Genomic DNA, 13,161 nt, shown 5'->3' with positions numbered 1-13,161 from the left:
TTTAGTACCTTTTAAGGGTCTTGAGAGTGAACCGTGCATTGTGCCAATGGAGGCCTTTCAGAGCCATCAGATTTCAACTAAAATATCTTCATTTGTGTTCCGAAGACGAACGGAGATCTTACGGGTGTCGAACGACATGAGGGTAAGTAATTAATGACAGAATTTTCATTTTTGGGTGAACTAACCCTTTAACTTCTTTGAGACCAGCGTGTCAGTTGAGTGAGTGCAGTCCAGCAGAGGGGGGATTAGATGAGCGCTTTCTCCTCCCCTCATGTTGACTCCTCCCCCTCCAAGTATCTCAACACTTTCACACAGTCATTCATTGCGCCTCCATTGGAATCGCACGCTGCTTTCCTCCCGTGGCCGTTTGGACGATGTTTGCGTGCAGAGCATCCTGGCAGAGGTGTGGGCCTCTGGCGCGACAGTCGCTCAACCGCGCTCACCTCTATAGAGATGGTGAGGACCATACTATCTCTCTCATGAAGTTTTATTTATACCTATAAGTCACATCATTTGCAGTGTATTTGTTGTGTTTGTGTATTTGGAGGCTTTTTCAGGCATCTCGACTTTTGCTTACAATGGAAATTAGCTTGAGCTGACCTTCTAACATAATGTACGATTTTCTGGGCCAATGACATGTAGTTTAGGGTTAAGGGGACGTGAAGGTCAATCGGAGCCTATCGGTGCGTCACTTTTTTTTAAAAGGCTTTCGAGATCATTGGCATGTTTTATTGCCAGTCAGCGGTTACACGCCTACTACATTAACACACATGTTCGCCGTAGCATTTGCAGGGAACACAATGTACACATCTAAAACCGCAGGCTGGCACCAAGCACACAAGAATGTAGCCATCTTGGGCACTGCAAATCTGCACGAATATTCATTTTGCACAAATGTGTTATTGAAAGTACACTTTCTTTCCCTGCATTTTAAACATTGTGAAAAGTTAGGCTAGTCGTGGAGTTGAAAGTGATTCTATTGATGTTTGTTCTGTCAAATTCATGCCGTCGTCACTTATTCGATTATGAAACACGAACTTGCGTAATAGGGATTCGGTTGAAATTTGATGTTAGACAGCATGGTTTAAGTATTTATACTGCGCTTGATTTGTGACCTTCAGTGTGCTAAGGGTGCTATGTTTCCACACGTAGAGCTCACGTGGTTGTGTACGTGGTCAATCTATAGACTCCTGCACGCAGATATATGGAATTCAGTGGCTGTAGCCTAGCTACGGCAAGCCGTTTTAACAATTCATTCTAAAAACGTACACATTTATTTTCTTGCTACTACAGTATCGTTTACTTGCATTAGGTACTAGCATTCAAAAACTTTGGCGTTCCCCCGATAAACTTTGCGTTGCGCGTCGTTGGTGCGTCCCCACCACATTGTCCCTGGCTTTAGTCCCTGGCATTTGAGTTTCAAGTCTTTTTCAGTGTACATTCTACCTATTACCTTTTCATTATACTTCTACTTATTTCAGTAGTGACTATTTAATTTCGAAGCCTAACATTTTAACAAATTTTTGCCACTGACTTCTATGGAGATCAGATATCAACTATTTATTCCAATTGTGGCTATTAATATGTATTTATTAGGTAGGTACTACTTCATCAAGCATAATTTTAGTGTGCTAGCTCTAGTATTGTTCCAAATTCAGTTAGTGTCTTGTTCCCTCATGATTATCTCAGGGTTCATGGTTTTTCGACTTTTTGTCACCCAAACCCCTGTGTTAGTCATTTAAACATTTGTGTTTTTATATTTTATTTTATTGAAGTAAGCACTAACATTTCAATCTCACAGCCCCCCCACATTTCTTTTACGTACCCCAGGAGGGCTCATAGACCCCTGGCAAACCCTGTTTGTTAAATAAACATGCATACATTCTTGAAGCAAGCCATTTTCTGCCCTTGCTGTTGCTCCACTGTGTGTATGTGAACATCTAGGTAAGGATGTTTGCAATGCAGTTAATGCATGAAAATCTGTTGAAATAAGCAACATAAGCATAGATTGAATCAGACTGCCTGTCCTACAAACTAAATATCTCCTCAAATAGCCATGAGCGGATGGATGTTAGGCCTACACTTGTCAGACACTACTTGCTTAAAGCCTTTCATTTTAATTCTTGTTCGCTCAGCCGTTCCAGTATCAAGCTGTGATAAATCTTTCTGAGGGTGATTTGAAGGCTAAATGTTTAAAAAAATCATACTCATACTTTCAACAGACGTGAATGAGGATTATGTTGTAAATGGTGAACTATCCTTTTATAGTAGGCCTATTGCTGGACACTTTCACCTGCAGAATAAAATAATAGGGACTTTCTGCTGCAAACAGGGCATTTCTAGTAGCATCAGTAACTAAACGCCTTTGCTGTTGTTTTTTAATTTGATGCTGCATCCACACCACTAGGTGTCAATAGAAGACTGAGACGACTGCCATATTGTGAAATTTTTTTGTGTGGAACATGTTTGTTTAATTATAGCAGTTGTCTTATTTTTGCCGTTGTTAAATTATTTTATGTAAATATATTATATAGGTATTATATCGGCCATTGCCAACCTAGATATTGTCATCGGAATCTGACATTGAAAAACTCATGTTGTTTCCCACCCAGCAGTCTAACTAAGCATGTCTCACTTTCTTTTTGCTTCAGCCTTTAACTCCTAGGAAAGATTAACAGATTAGATGGTATAAATAACACTGAGGTGTCTAGAACTTATCTAGCTGGGCACAAATGATTGGATTATTGAGAATATTGAAGATACTCCTGGAAAAAAAAATGTCTCCTCTACTCATCATGATTGGACTGCACTGATGGTTTTCTAAATCGAATTTGTGCCCTGACTGCAAAATATTTTTTAGGACTATGATCTGTCTGCACTACGATAGTCATTCAATTATAGTATATCAAATAAATTATTTGGTTATTAAACAATGATCTAGTTAAGAAAATGGATAAAACCATGCACAATTCTCTTTATACATTGGAATCATTGACCGATACATATGTTATATAAACATAACTGTTACCGTTTAACCTGTATACAGAGAGTTACTAAAGTTTCCTGAATTTTCTATTTTGTTTTGAGACTAATTAATACTAAACCATAGAGTGTGAAATGCTATTCACGTATGATTATCTGCACCATAATGCAAAAACACAATGTTTAAATATATCTAGATGAATGCTGACAGGCATATTTATAGGTACCTAAAACCATTGCCAGGAATCCATTCAGGCAGTGACCTACTGGGCAGGAAGCAGCTCAGGACCTCCATGTTACTGCCATGGAGGTCAATCTCTTTGCCAGGCACTTTAGATAAAACATTAACTTTTGAATACAAAGCATATTTAATTCTATTAAACTATTAAATCTCTATTATATATATAGAGAGAGGATATCTTGCATCATCTTACATAATTTCAAAGGCTGCAACCTCCCGAGGTCGACAATTGACTCTTCACAAGAAATAAGTCCATGTTAAAATGATTACTTTTCTGAAATGAGACATCTTTGGTGACGTATGCGACAGACAAATGTGACCTCACAGAGGAAGCAGCCGTCGAAATGAGATCTTTGCCTCAACTAATATGTTGATCCAAAACCGTTCCCTTACTCCTCTGTTCTCTTTGCAGTAGTTCCACGGAGGCTCATGTCATCAGTTCCTGGTGGCTCCGGAGAGAATATCCTTTATGCTGTCCTCTGCGGTGGAGCCTTTGCCAGTGCCTTAGCATATGTAAGTCCGGTTAAAACTTTATCCAATGATATCAGATCGATGTCAGATCATAAACTTGTTTAATTAATATATTTTTGAATTCTATGATAGACTTACAGAACAGTTACAACAGACAAGGAACGTTTTGCTGACCGTGTTTCTGAAATTGGTGCTCGCCCCAAGTCTGAGTGGAAACCCAAACCATGGCCACCTAAGAGTAAGTACATGGTCTTGCTTTTACAGTCAATTCTGCTTTCAGCATTGTAACTTCAGCCAATGTCACATTTAGGAAGCAGATGAGTAGTTCTAAAACTAGGATGCATGAGTGGAAATCAGGATTTACCTGGTTACAGAAAGTCGAATACTTCGCTGTGTAGCCTTCTATGTTTATAGTAAAATGTGAAGGTGAAAGAGACAGGCATAAGGTAACATAAAGGCAATCTTTGGCATTTTGTTGCTGATATTAAATGAAAACCGATGCTGTTCATTCATGTGTCACTGATAGTATGCGTAAAAGTTTCATTCTCAGTGGTATCAAGACTGCTGATCTTAATTTTCAACCTAGAAAATGACTATTAAAAAATGGGAGATCTACTGCAGTTTCCAATAAATAAATAATCCATTGTGGCCATACCAACACCTCATAATTACTACCACAACAAAAGACACGATGCCCTCTTAGTACACTCTCACAGTCTTGCCAAATCCACTTCCGCCACATTGAATAGTTGTATCATATCCAAGCTTCTCTAACACTCCTGCATTAGAGCCAAAGCACTATCTGTCTAATCTAAATGACCGCAGCATTAAAGCGCTCTCTCTCATTCAAGTATTATAAATGAGAGGACATAATGTGTTATGTGGTCTAATATGAGCGACTGTTGACAGAAAGCTTAATACAGCAGCTTCAGGGTTCAGTGACAGATTTCAGATTATATTGTAAATTTAATATTTTTTGTTGTTCTTTTTAGGTGGGGAGGATGGTGATGGTGAGTTGGTGATCTTTTTTTGTCATAATCTCTCCAAGATGTACCATAATAAAGAACTGATATCTATATTGAAATGTAACACACATCTGTTTGTCTTAAAACTAGTGGGATCTTTTTAGTGTGTTTTGCTAAAACTAACTAACTTGTGTTTTAACTCACATGGTCTGAATTGTTGCATAACAAGTATGTTTGAGTTGTTTCTGAGTAATCTGGAAATGTATTCTAGCCTTGGTTTCTGAGGGTCAGAGGGTAATGAAATGATGTCGCCCCCCTACCCCCCTCCTCCCCTCCAGTTAAATTGATCCTGATATCTAATTGGCTGATAGATGCAAAACACTGGACAAATATATTCTTGGCACATATTATGTTCTGATTAATATTTGCTCTATGCCGAGTAGGATCGTCAAAAGTTTTACAAATATCCTATAGTGACACTAAAATGCCCATTACATTAGATTATTTAATGGCTAAACTGCAACAACAACAAAAAAAAGCTTGTTCATAAAGAGCCTAGAACGTCAACTTCAAATAGAAAATGAAAAAATTAGCTTGGGGTTTTTTGATGAACTGCTGCATATTTTTTTTTCTTGGTGTTGTTGAGATTGGATTAATTGGTTGTCCTCATATCGTTCCCTTCTAACCCATCTGATCCGATGATCCTATTTGTCACAAAGCCTGTTAATCAGAACTGGGTGTTATTCTCTTTGACACTCTGACTGTCACTCTCCTCTTGATTAAACCGTGTATATGATCCATCTGCACCCCTTTGCACTCCCATTCTCTCTCTCACGACCCTCTTTCCCTACTTATTTACCTGTGATCTTCTATTAATCACTGCAGTCCAGTCCAGAAAGACTTGCCAGCCAATATCATTAGCACTAGGCACAGTTTATCCATCAAAACAGAACAATAAAAATCATGATATTGAACAACAAACTCAAACTAATCTCTTTCCTTATTTTCCTAACTGTCTCTTTGTTCTGACTCTTTCCAGAGTAAACTAATTTGGACAGTCGGGGCTGGGCACCTATAGTCTTCAGTCAGGACTTTTTGGATGATTCTCTTCTCTGTTAATGTCATTATGAGTCCTGCTTTTTCATTGAACTGATATTTTTCATTCTTTATTTCATTGACTTTGAAAACCTTATTTAAAATGTTTGTGGTGTAATACAGTAGAAATTGGTGAAAGGCCTGTAAAAGAAAGCTTCCCTCTGTGGGTTAACTTATTAAACACGCACAACAAAGCCCTTTGGTTGTCATTCTGTGTTGCTGGAATTCAGAGTTGCTGGTACTGCTAACTGTGAAGAGATGGTAAGGCTCAACCATCTTTGAATGCCTTCTCCTCACTTGTCCTCCCAGCCCCTTTCTCCCTATTGTTTCTGTTCAATTTCTTTTTACACCCTCCCTCCTCATTCTTGGGTTTTGCATGCTGCCTTCTGTGATTATGTTGTGAGTGATTTTGACAGCTGGATTTATATTCCTTGTATACCCTTACGATGAGGTATTTCCAGGTTGGTAAGATGGATGCTGTGTGAGTGAGAGATTTTGAAAGGCATGGTGACAATGTAAATATTATATATAACATTTGATCCTCCTATGTTCATAGCTATGCTGATGTTTATAGAAAATTAATTCAGTTCAATTAATACTACCATGACATATTTTATTTACAAATTAAATAATTCCTTTTAAAAGAAATCATAATTATAATTATTTATATAATTAAATTATTATTTAAATACATTACATTTTTCTCACGTTACTAAACTATTAAAGGGTTAGTTCACCCCAAAATGAAAATTCTGTCATTAATTACTTACCCTCATGTTGTTCGACACCCATAAGACCTTTGTTCATCTTTGGAACACAAATTAAGATTTTTTTGTTTTGAGTAAACTAACCCTAATAATATTTAAAATTAAATTTCCTTAGGTAATTAGTGCAATTCTCAACACATTTTTAATTTATAAGTAGTCATCATAGATATTGAAGATTATAGGACCACCTCACAAAAACTGTCAATAAATATCCAGGTTTTAATGTTTATGTATTGCTATTTTGCGAGCTCCATTACTTCTCTATATTCATAAATAAAAAATCTGTATTGAGAATTGCGATAACTGCAATTTAGGAAAATATTTAAAAAAAAATTTAGGAATGTAAGAAATTTATTTAATATTTAAATAATTATTTTATTATATAAATAATAAATTGTGAAAATGTAATGATCTAATTTGTAAGAACATATCATGGCAATATTAATTGAACTGAATTTTAATTATCCGTATTTAATATTAAGAAAAAAATTCAGGATATGTCTGGAGAGGATGATTTTAATTACTCCCCCTTAATGTTGTTGTTTTTTAGATTTCATTAAAAAAAAAGGCACAATGGAAAACATGAATATAAAATATTAATAGTCCTAAAATGTAATTTTCTTTAGACAAAATATCCTTTTATTTTATTTGGGGATAAATAGGACCTGGTCATTTCTACGTGAGATTCAAAATGAACTATGAGTGTGCTAAAAGAAATTGAAACATAGCTTAATGCGTAATATTTCCTCTCTGTTGTCTGTTTAGAAGAAGCTGGTGCAGAGGATGGAGAGGTGGCTGAAACCGTAGAGAGTGCAGCCGAGGAGGATGTAGCTGCTGAAGCACCTGAGGTCTTGCTGGCCACCAGAGAGGAGACAGGAACTCTTGAGACTGTTGTTGAAAAGGTTGCTGAGACGGTCGCAGAGACTGCGGAGGTGGTTGCCGAGGTGGCAGGGATTGTTGCTGAGGCGGCTGAGGAGGTGGCAGCGGTGGCAGAGGAAGTGCAGAAGGTTGCAGAGGAAGTAGAGGCGGCAGCAGAGGCTGTTGTAACTCCGGTCATCCAAGCTGAAGAGCCAGTGTCAGAGAGCAACGGTACGCCCTCAGTCTCCCAAGAGGAGGTAGTAGCAGAGGCTACTGATACAGAGGCCTGAATAGCTCATGGGTACTCAAACACTCACGTACACGCACAAGATACAGAAGATTCAAATGGTCATTGTCTCACTTAATCCGAACACGTCATCCTCAAATCTTAAGAAAGAACAAAACATGACCCTTAAACATTTAGAGACTTGTCCGATTTTATTGCAGACCTACAGGTCTCTCTATCTATCCTCATTTTCCCTCCCTTCCAATAGATTCTTAAGTCATTAACTGAAGTTGTAAGGAGCTCCGAGACACATTAACTGAATGATAGTGCATGTGATTGACTGTATAGTCCTCATTGTACTTTCCATTGGTGAGTTATAGATTAGGATTTGATCCGGTGCAATAATATAATCCCACTAAATAGCACACATTTTATTGTGTATATTTTCATTATATTCCTGGAGTTTACTGGAATATTTAAATTATATTAATTAACTTATTTTAAAGTAATGATAACTGTAGAAACCACTGTGAGAAATGAACTTATTTTCAAGTAATGCTAAATGTAGAAAGCACTGTGAGAATCCAAAGTTGCTGCTTTTTGTTACATTTGACCAAAAGTTCCACTGAACACACTTCAGACTATCTACTCCTGTTCTTGTTTCTCAGAAACACTCAGTTTCACTCTCTATCTTCTCAACCTCACAAATCTGAGCCAGCCTCCTTAACTTCTATCCTGCCTTACCTCATCTTTGAGGCACAACTGCACACAAAAACAGAGAAAAGCTGCAAATGTACTGCTGTATGTTATTTATTATGTAATAACAATAACGGTGCAGTTATTGGTTTTTGGATTTGTCCAAACATGTGCTTCTCTGCCAGATATCACTTAGTTGGTACACGCCGGTTGATATTGTGAGTTCTGTGAGTCTTTTGCTCCCTAGCAACTAGGCCAGATGTGTTTCTGTATTAGATTTCCCTTTATATTCCTCTGTATGACTGATCTGACAAGGAACTCGGTAACTTACCAAGGAGCTCAAGTATGTATGTGATTCAATGAAATTGCTCGTTTACTTGGAAAAATGCAATCGTGTAATAAAAAATGAATAAGGGATTCAAAGCCATTTAATAAAATTATGGATAAATATCAAAGATATTCTCTGTGTTTAATTTTTTTTCTGAACTCCATTTACAAACTGAAATATTACATCTTAAACACTGGCAAGTTCATCCTCTATTTTAAAATTAAAGCTGAAGTTATTGTAAAGCTCATCGATGTCCTGATGCTGTACATTATATTCACACAATATCATCCCTACATCCTCCATCACAAAGTGTCAGAAGTTTTCTCTTAATTGTGATCAAATTTGTGGTGTGTCCTTATCTAGGTGATATTTGGCAGTAAAGCCTCTTCATGTACTGCATGGTGTTAACGCGCATTATGATACTTGTTAAATGTCTCTTACATTCTGTGAAATATACACACACCATAGATCAAATATGAATGTTCTTAAACTTTATTTAAACTACTTGGCTCTCTCCTTGCTGTTAGATTGATCTCTTCTAGTGAGGATGAACCTCTGCACTCTACCTTTAGTAGTCTCATTTCCATCTTTCCCATTGTGTCTTCATCTACATTGCAACTACAGTCACACACTGTAATATGATTATTTATAAAAAGAATACTTAAACTAAAACTTGTACAAAAAATGTACAAAACCTCTAAATAAGTCACCTCAAACATCTAATGTCTGTTTTTTGTGTGTGATTATTGGATGGCTTGATTGTGTCTTGCAGTGGCCCCGTCAGAAACAGTCGAGTTGGCTGCTGCTTCTGTGATCGATGTTGTTCCTGTGGAGTCTGTAACTGTGGAAGAAGTGCCAGTTGAAGCTGTACCAGAGAAGCTCACTGAGGTGCCTACAGATCATTTGAAAGGTCAACCAATAACGGAGCAGGCACCTGTTGCTCCAGTGATGGAAGAGGAACCAGATGCTGCTGTAGCAGAGGAAGTGTCTGTTACTCCAGTGGTAGAAGCAGCACTAGCTTCCCCAGTTGTAGAGGAGTCACCGGTTGCTGCAGCGGTAGAAGAGGCTCCAGCAGCAGAGGAGACACCAGTTGATGCACCAGTACAAGAAGTATTTGTTGCCCCAGTGGCAGAAGAAGCCCCAGTTTCCCCTGTTGTAGAGGAGCCACCTGTTGTTGCAATCGTAGAAGAGGCTCCAGTACCAGTGGAGACACCAGTTGATGCACCAGTACCAGAAGTATTTGTTGCCCCAGTGGCAGAAGAAGCCCCAGTTTCCCCTGTTGTAGAGGAGCCACCTGTTGTTGCAATCGTAGAAGAGGCCCCTGTACCAGTGGAGACACCAGTTGATTCACCAATATCCTCAGAAGAGGCATCTGATGTCCCTGTGATAGAAGAGGTAGTGCTGGTTGACCTTGAAGAGGCGCCAGTTGCCCCTGTAGTTGAACTGGTACCAGTTTTCCCAGAAACCGAGGAGGCCCTAGTGATTGAAGAAATGCATGTAGCACCTGTTCCAGAAGAGGCGGCAGTTTACCTGGTAACTGAAGAAGCACCTGTTGTAGCAACTGAAGAACCTGAGGAAACACCTGCAGCCACAGTAGCAGAAGAGGTTGTTCCACTTGTTCCAGTAGTTGGTGACGTCCTAGAAGCACAAGAAGGTGAGGAGGTGAAGGCAGAAGCATGTTCAGAGGTGATTGCAGAAAGTGCAGTGGAGATTTCAGTAAGTGTGGTTGAGGAAGAAGTAGCAAGTCCGGTTTTGGATGATACAGAAAGAGTGGTTGAACCAGATGTTGTGAGCACAGTGGTGGCAGAGGTTGCTTCTCCAGCTGAAAGTGGACCTTCAAGTGCACCTGATGCTTTGGAAGAGCCCAAGCGAGACTTCATAGTGGTTGTCTTGGAGGGAGGTCCTAAAGCAGAAAAGAAGCCCATGGTGCTTGGTTTGTCCCCCGTGACTGGCAGAATCATCCCAGCCCCTGATGATGGTGAAGTGCCATCGGGCCAGGTAACAGGTAATCTGGTTTAACAATGCAGTGCTGAGTTAACTAAATTATAAGGATGGCAAAATGTAGTTTTAAAACTTTACTCTGAACTAGCTGAATAGTGATTCAAAAGAGAAAGTTGTGAATACAAATATTTTTCATATACTATTTTAAGACATCCAAGACGTGTATTCTAATGTGTGTTCTTGATACACCTTGTAACCTCTTTTTTATGATCTAAATGTTATTTTTTATATATCATTCATAGGGCAAGCGCCATTTGCTTAAAGTGAAGATGTATTAGCTGCAACTAAAAAGGTAATGTCATTGTGGAAATCTTTTTTTATACTTTGTGTGTGTGTTCAAATGTTTAGGGTCAGTAAGATTGTTTTATAAGATATTAAATTAATTCAGCAAGAATGATTTACAAGTGATCAAAAGTGACAGTTACGAATTTTACATTGTTACATGAAAGTTTTCAATTCAAATAAATGCTATGATTTTGAGCTTTCTATTCAACAAAAAAATCCTAAATAAAATGAATCACGGTATTAAAAAATAAGCAGCACAATTGTTTTTAACATGGAAAATAATAAGAAATGTTTCTTCAGCACCACATTAGTAGGATAATATTCTGAAGGACCATGTTACACTGAAGACTGAAGTAAATTCAGATTTGCCCTTCAGGAATAAATTACATTTTATTAAATATATTAAAATGGAAGATAAATTGTAACAATATGGTTCTTACTGTATTTGATCAAATAAAAAGATTTTTAAAAATTATTTCTAATCCCAACCTTTTGAATTGTTGTGTATATTAACATGACTTTTTTTTGTGTGTCTTTTTCTCAGTTGAGCGGATGTCCTGGGATAGTAAACCGGTTCCCTGATAAAGAATTAGAGATGTGCCTTCCCCCTTTCCTATTGCCTGCATCCACATTGAGCTCAGCAACAATTTGACCCATTGGATTTCAGTAATCCTAACATTGGTCCCAGAATGCTGTTACCTTCCCACTCAGCCCTAAGTTCAACTCTCTCTCCACTGACATGATCGCCACTGAAACATGATTACTTCATGTAAACATTCACTCCTCTCTGATATGACGTTTCTTGACAATTATAATGCATGAAATTCTGTGACCGATCTTTTTAGCGTTTATAAATGGAACTCTTGAGTCAACTGCACATTGAAGCCTATACTATAGTTAACCCTACCTCAAACCTCACGTTAGTAGGAATTGCTGTGTCAATAGTTACTGCACCAGCAAGGCAACACATTTGCCACAAACACTGCCATGCCTGCATGCTGGACACCAGTTTCCTGGTTAAACTTCAGGTTATCCTCGATCTTCAATCTATGCTATTTTTCATTTGCATTATTTATGAACTTAATCTAAATTAACTTACTCTCTACCTCAGCTTGAAAGGACAGTGTTCTTTTTACACATTTCCAGTAACCAGTATTAGTTACCAGCTTGCATTTACAATGTGATATTACTAGGTCCGAAAACAACTGACAAACAGATTGCATTTATCATAATAATCAATAAAATATTATGCCATGCCAAGTCATAAATCCATACATTTCTAAAGGCAAATCCCACTGCTGCATCCTTTGTCTTTGTTTTCCTCTTCTCTCTTAGTTTGATGTATTGATCCATCAGAGTCAGTCATCATCATCATCAAACCAGTTATTGTAAAACTTGTTGCTTGACAAGTGCATAATAAATGTCTTTCCTTGTTGTGTCAAAAGCAAGGTCCTCAAACCTGTTATGCCAAAGTTACACTTCCTTAGATACTTTCAGTATCATATTTGATTCTCATTTGATTTGATTAGATGCTTATCTCCACTCATTCAGATTTTAGACTGATAGACATATTAAATTGATTCACAAGGGAAATTAAGGTGAGATAAATACACATTTTTTTCTTTACATGTTTGAAAAGGGACCTTGAGTATTATGAGTAAGATTACAACTTTATAATGTGAATTTGAGGGAATAATGTGAAGTATGTTTCCGTATTATAAAGGGTGTTTTCATGGTTTATTTTTGTTTTGTTTTTGTTTTAAGGGTTAGGGATGTAATACATGTTTGTGTGCTGTTTTGAGGTTTCACTGTAGTCCCTGAAATGGGGGGGTTTTAATATGTGAATGTATATCTAAGAAAAATAAAGAGTTAAAACACATTTTAGTGTGATTGTGTGTGACTAAGATTTAGAGTATCATGTTTGATTATCAGGCACTATACAGTGCAGATTTCTGTTAATATGTTGGATTTGGGAATGACAGTTTTGGCAAATTCAGGACACGCATCTTCTAAGACAGTGATGATAGGTTACGATAGCACAGATTGCTTTTCCAATAATAATGTATATTATGAAGGTATCAAAGCCACTATGTAAAGCTGAATTATAATTAAAAGATGAGATGTCTACTACTATTACATATCATCTGCCTGTTGCCTCCCTATAAAACTTTTGCACACTGACTCAAAAATACAATTGTGATATTATTTGGTTTGATTGTATATTTAATTTATGTCATGATCACCGT

The 13,161-nt window shown here is 37.5% G+C and overlaps 1 protein-coding gene across 6 annotated transcripts; it reads left to right on the top strand.

Moving 5' to 3' along the window:
* Positions 1–289: 289 nt before the first annotated feature.
* mgarpa (mitochondria localized glutamic acid rich protein a) lies at positions 290–12,794 on the top strand. Of its 6 annotated transcripts, none has more exons than XM_079839099.1 (8): positions 310–456; positions 3,636–3,736; positions 3,827–3,932; positions 4,687–4,704; positions 7,287–7,610; positions 9,402–10,627; positions 10,873–10,922; positions 11,460–12,794. In XM_079839099.1, exons 1-7 carry the CDS (start codon positions 375–377, stop codon positions 10,906–10,908), a joined length of 1,893 nt encoding a protein of 630 aa, XP_079695225.1. In that variant the 5' UTR covers positions 310–374; the 3' UTR covers positions 10,909–10,922; positions 11,460–12,794. The 6 variants fall into 6 exon arrangements, 4 of the variants coding, with proteins under 4 accessions (XP_079695225.1, XP_079695226.1, XP_079695228.1 ...); XM_079839100.1 differs by having other exon boundaries at positions 9,402–10,634; XR_013818192.1 differs by lacking the exon at positions 4,687–4,704 and having other exon boundaries at positions 290–456; positions 3,827–3,943.
* The last annotated feature ends 367 nt before the right edge of the window (positions 12,795–13,161 follow it).

Source organism: Gobio gobio, assembly GCF_949357685.1.
Source record: "Gobio gobio genome assembly, chromosome: 16".
In the NCBI taxonomy this organism is placed as follows: Eukaryota; Metazoa; Chordata; class Actinopteri; order Cypriniformes; family Gobionidae; genus Gobio; species Gobio gobio.
The sequence above is the reverse complement of the archived record's forward strand: the minus strand, read 5'-3'. Positions and strand labels throughout refer to the sequence as shown.

Excerpts from the sequence above, each read along its gene's own strand:
- mgarpa (XM_079839099.1), top strand. The coding sequence starts at position 375 with ATGTTTGCGTGCAGAGCATCCTGGCAGAGGTGTGGGCCTCTGGCGCGA. Across the intron at positions 3,737-3,826 it reads TTGCCAGTGCCTTAGCATAT|ACTTACAGAACAGTTACAAC; the intron begins GTAAGTCCGGTT and ends ATTCTATGATAG. Across the intron at positions 10,628-10,872 it reads GTGAAGTGCCATCGGGCCAG|GGCAAGCGCCATTTGCTTAA; the intron begins GTAACAGGTAAT and ends TATCATTCATAG.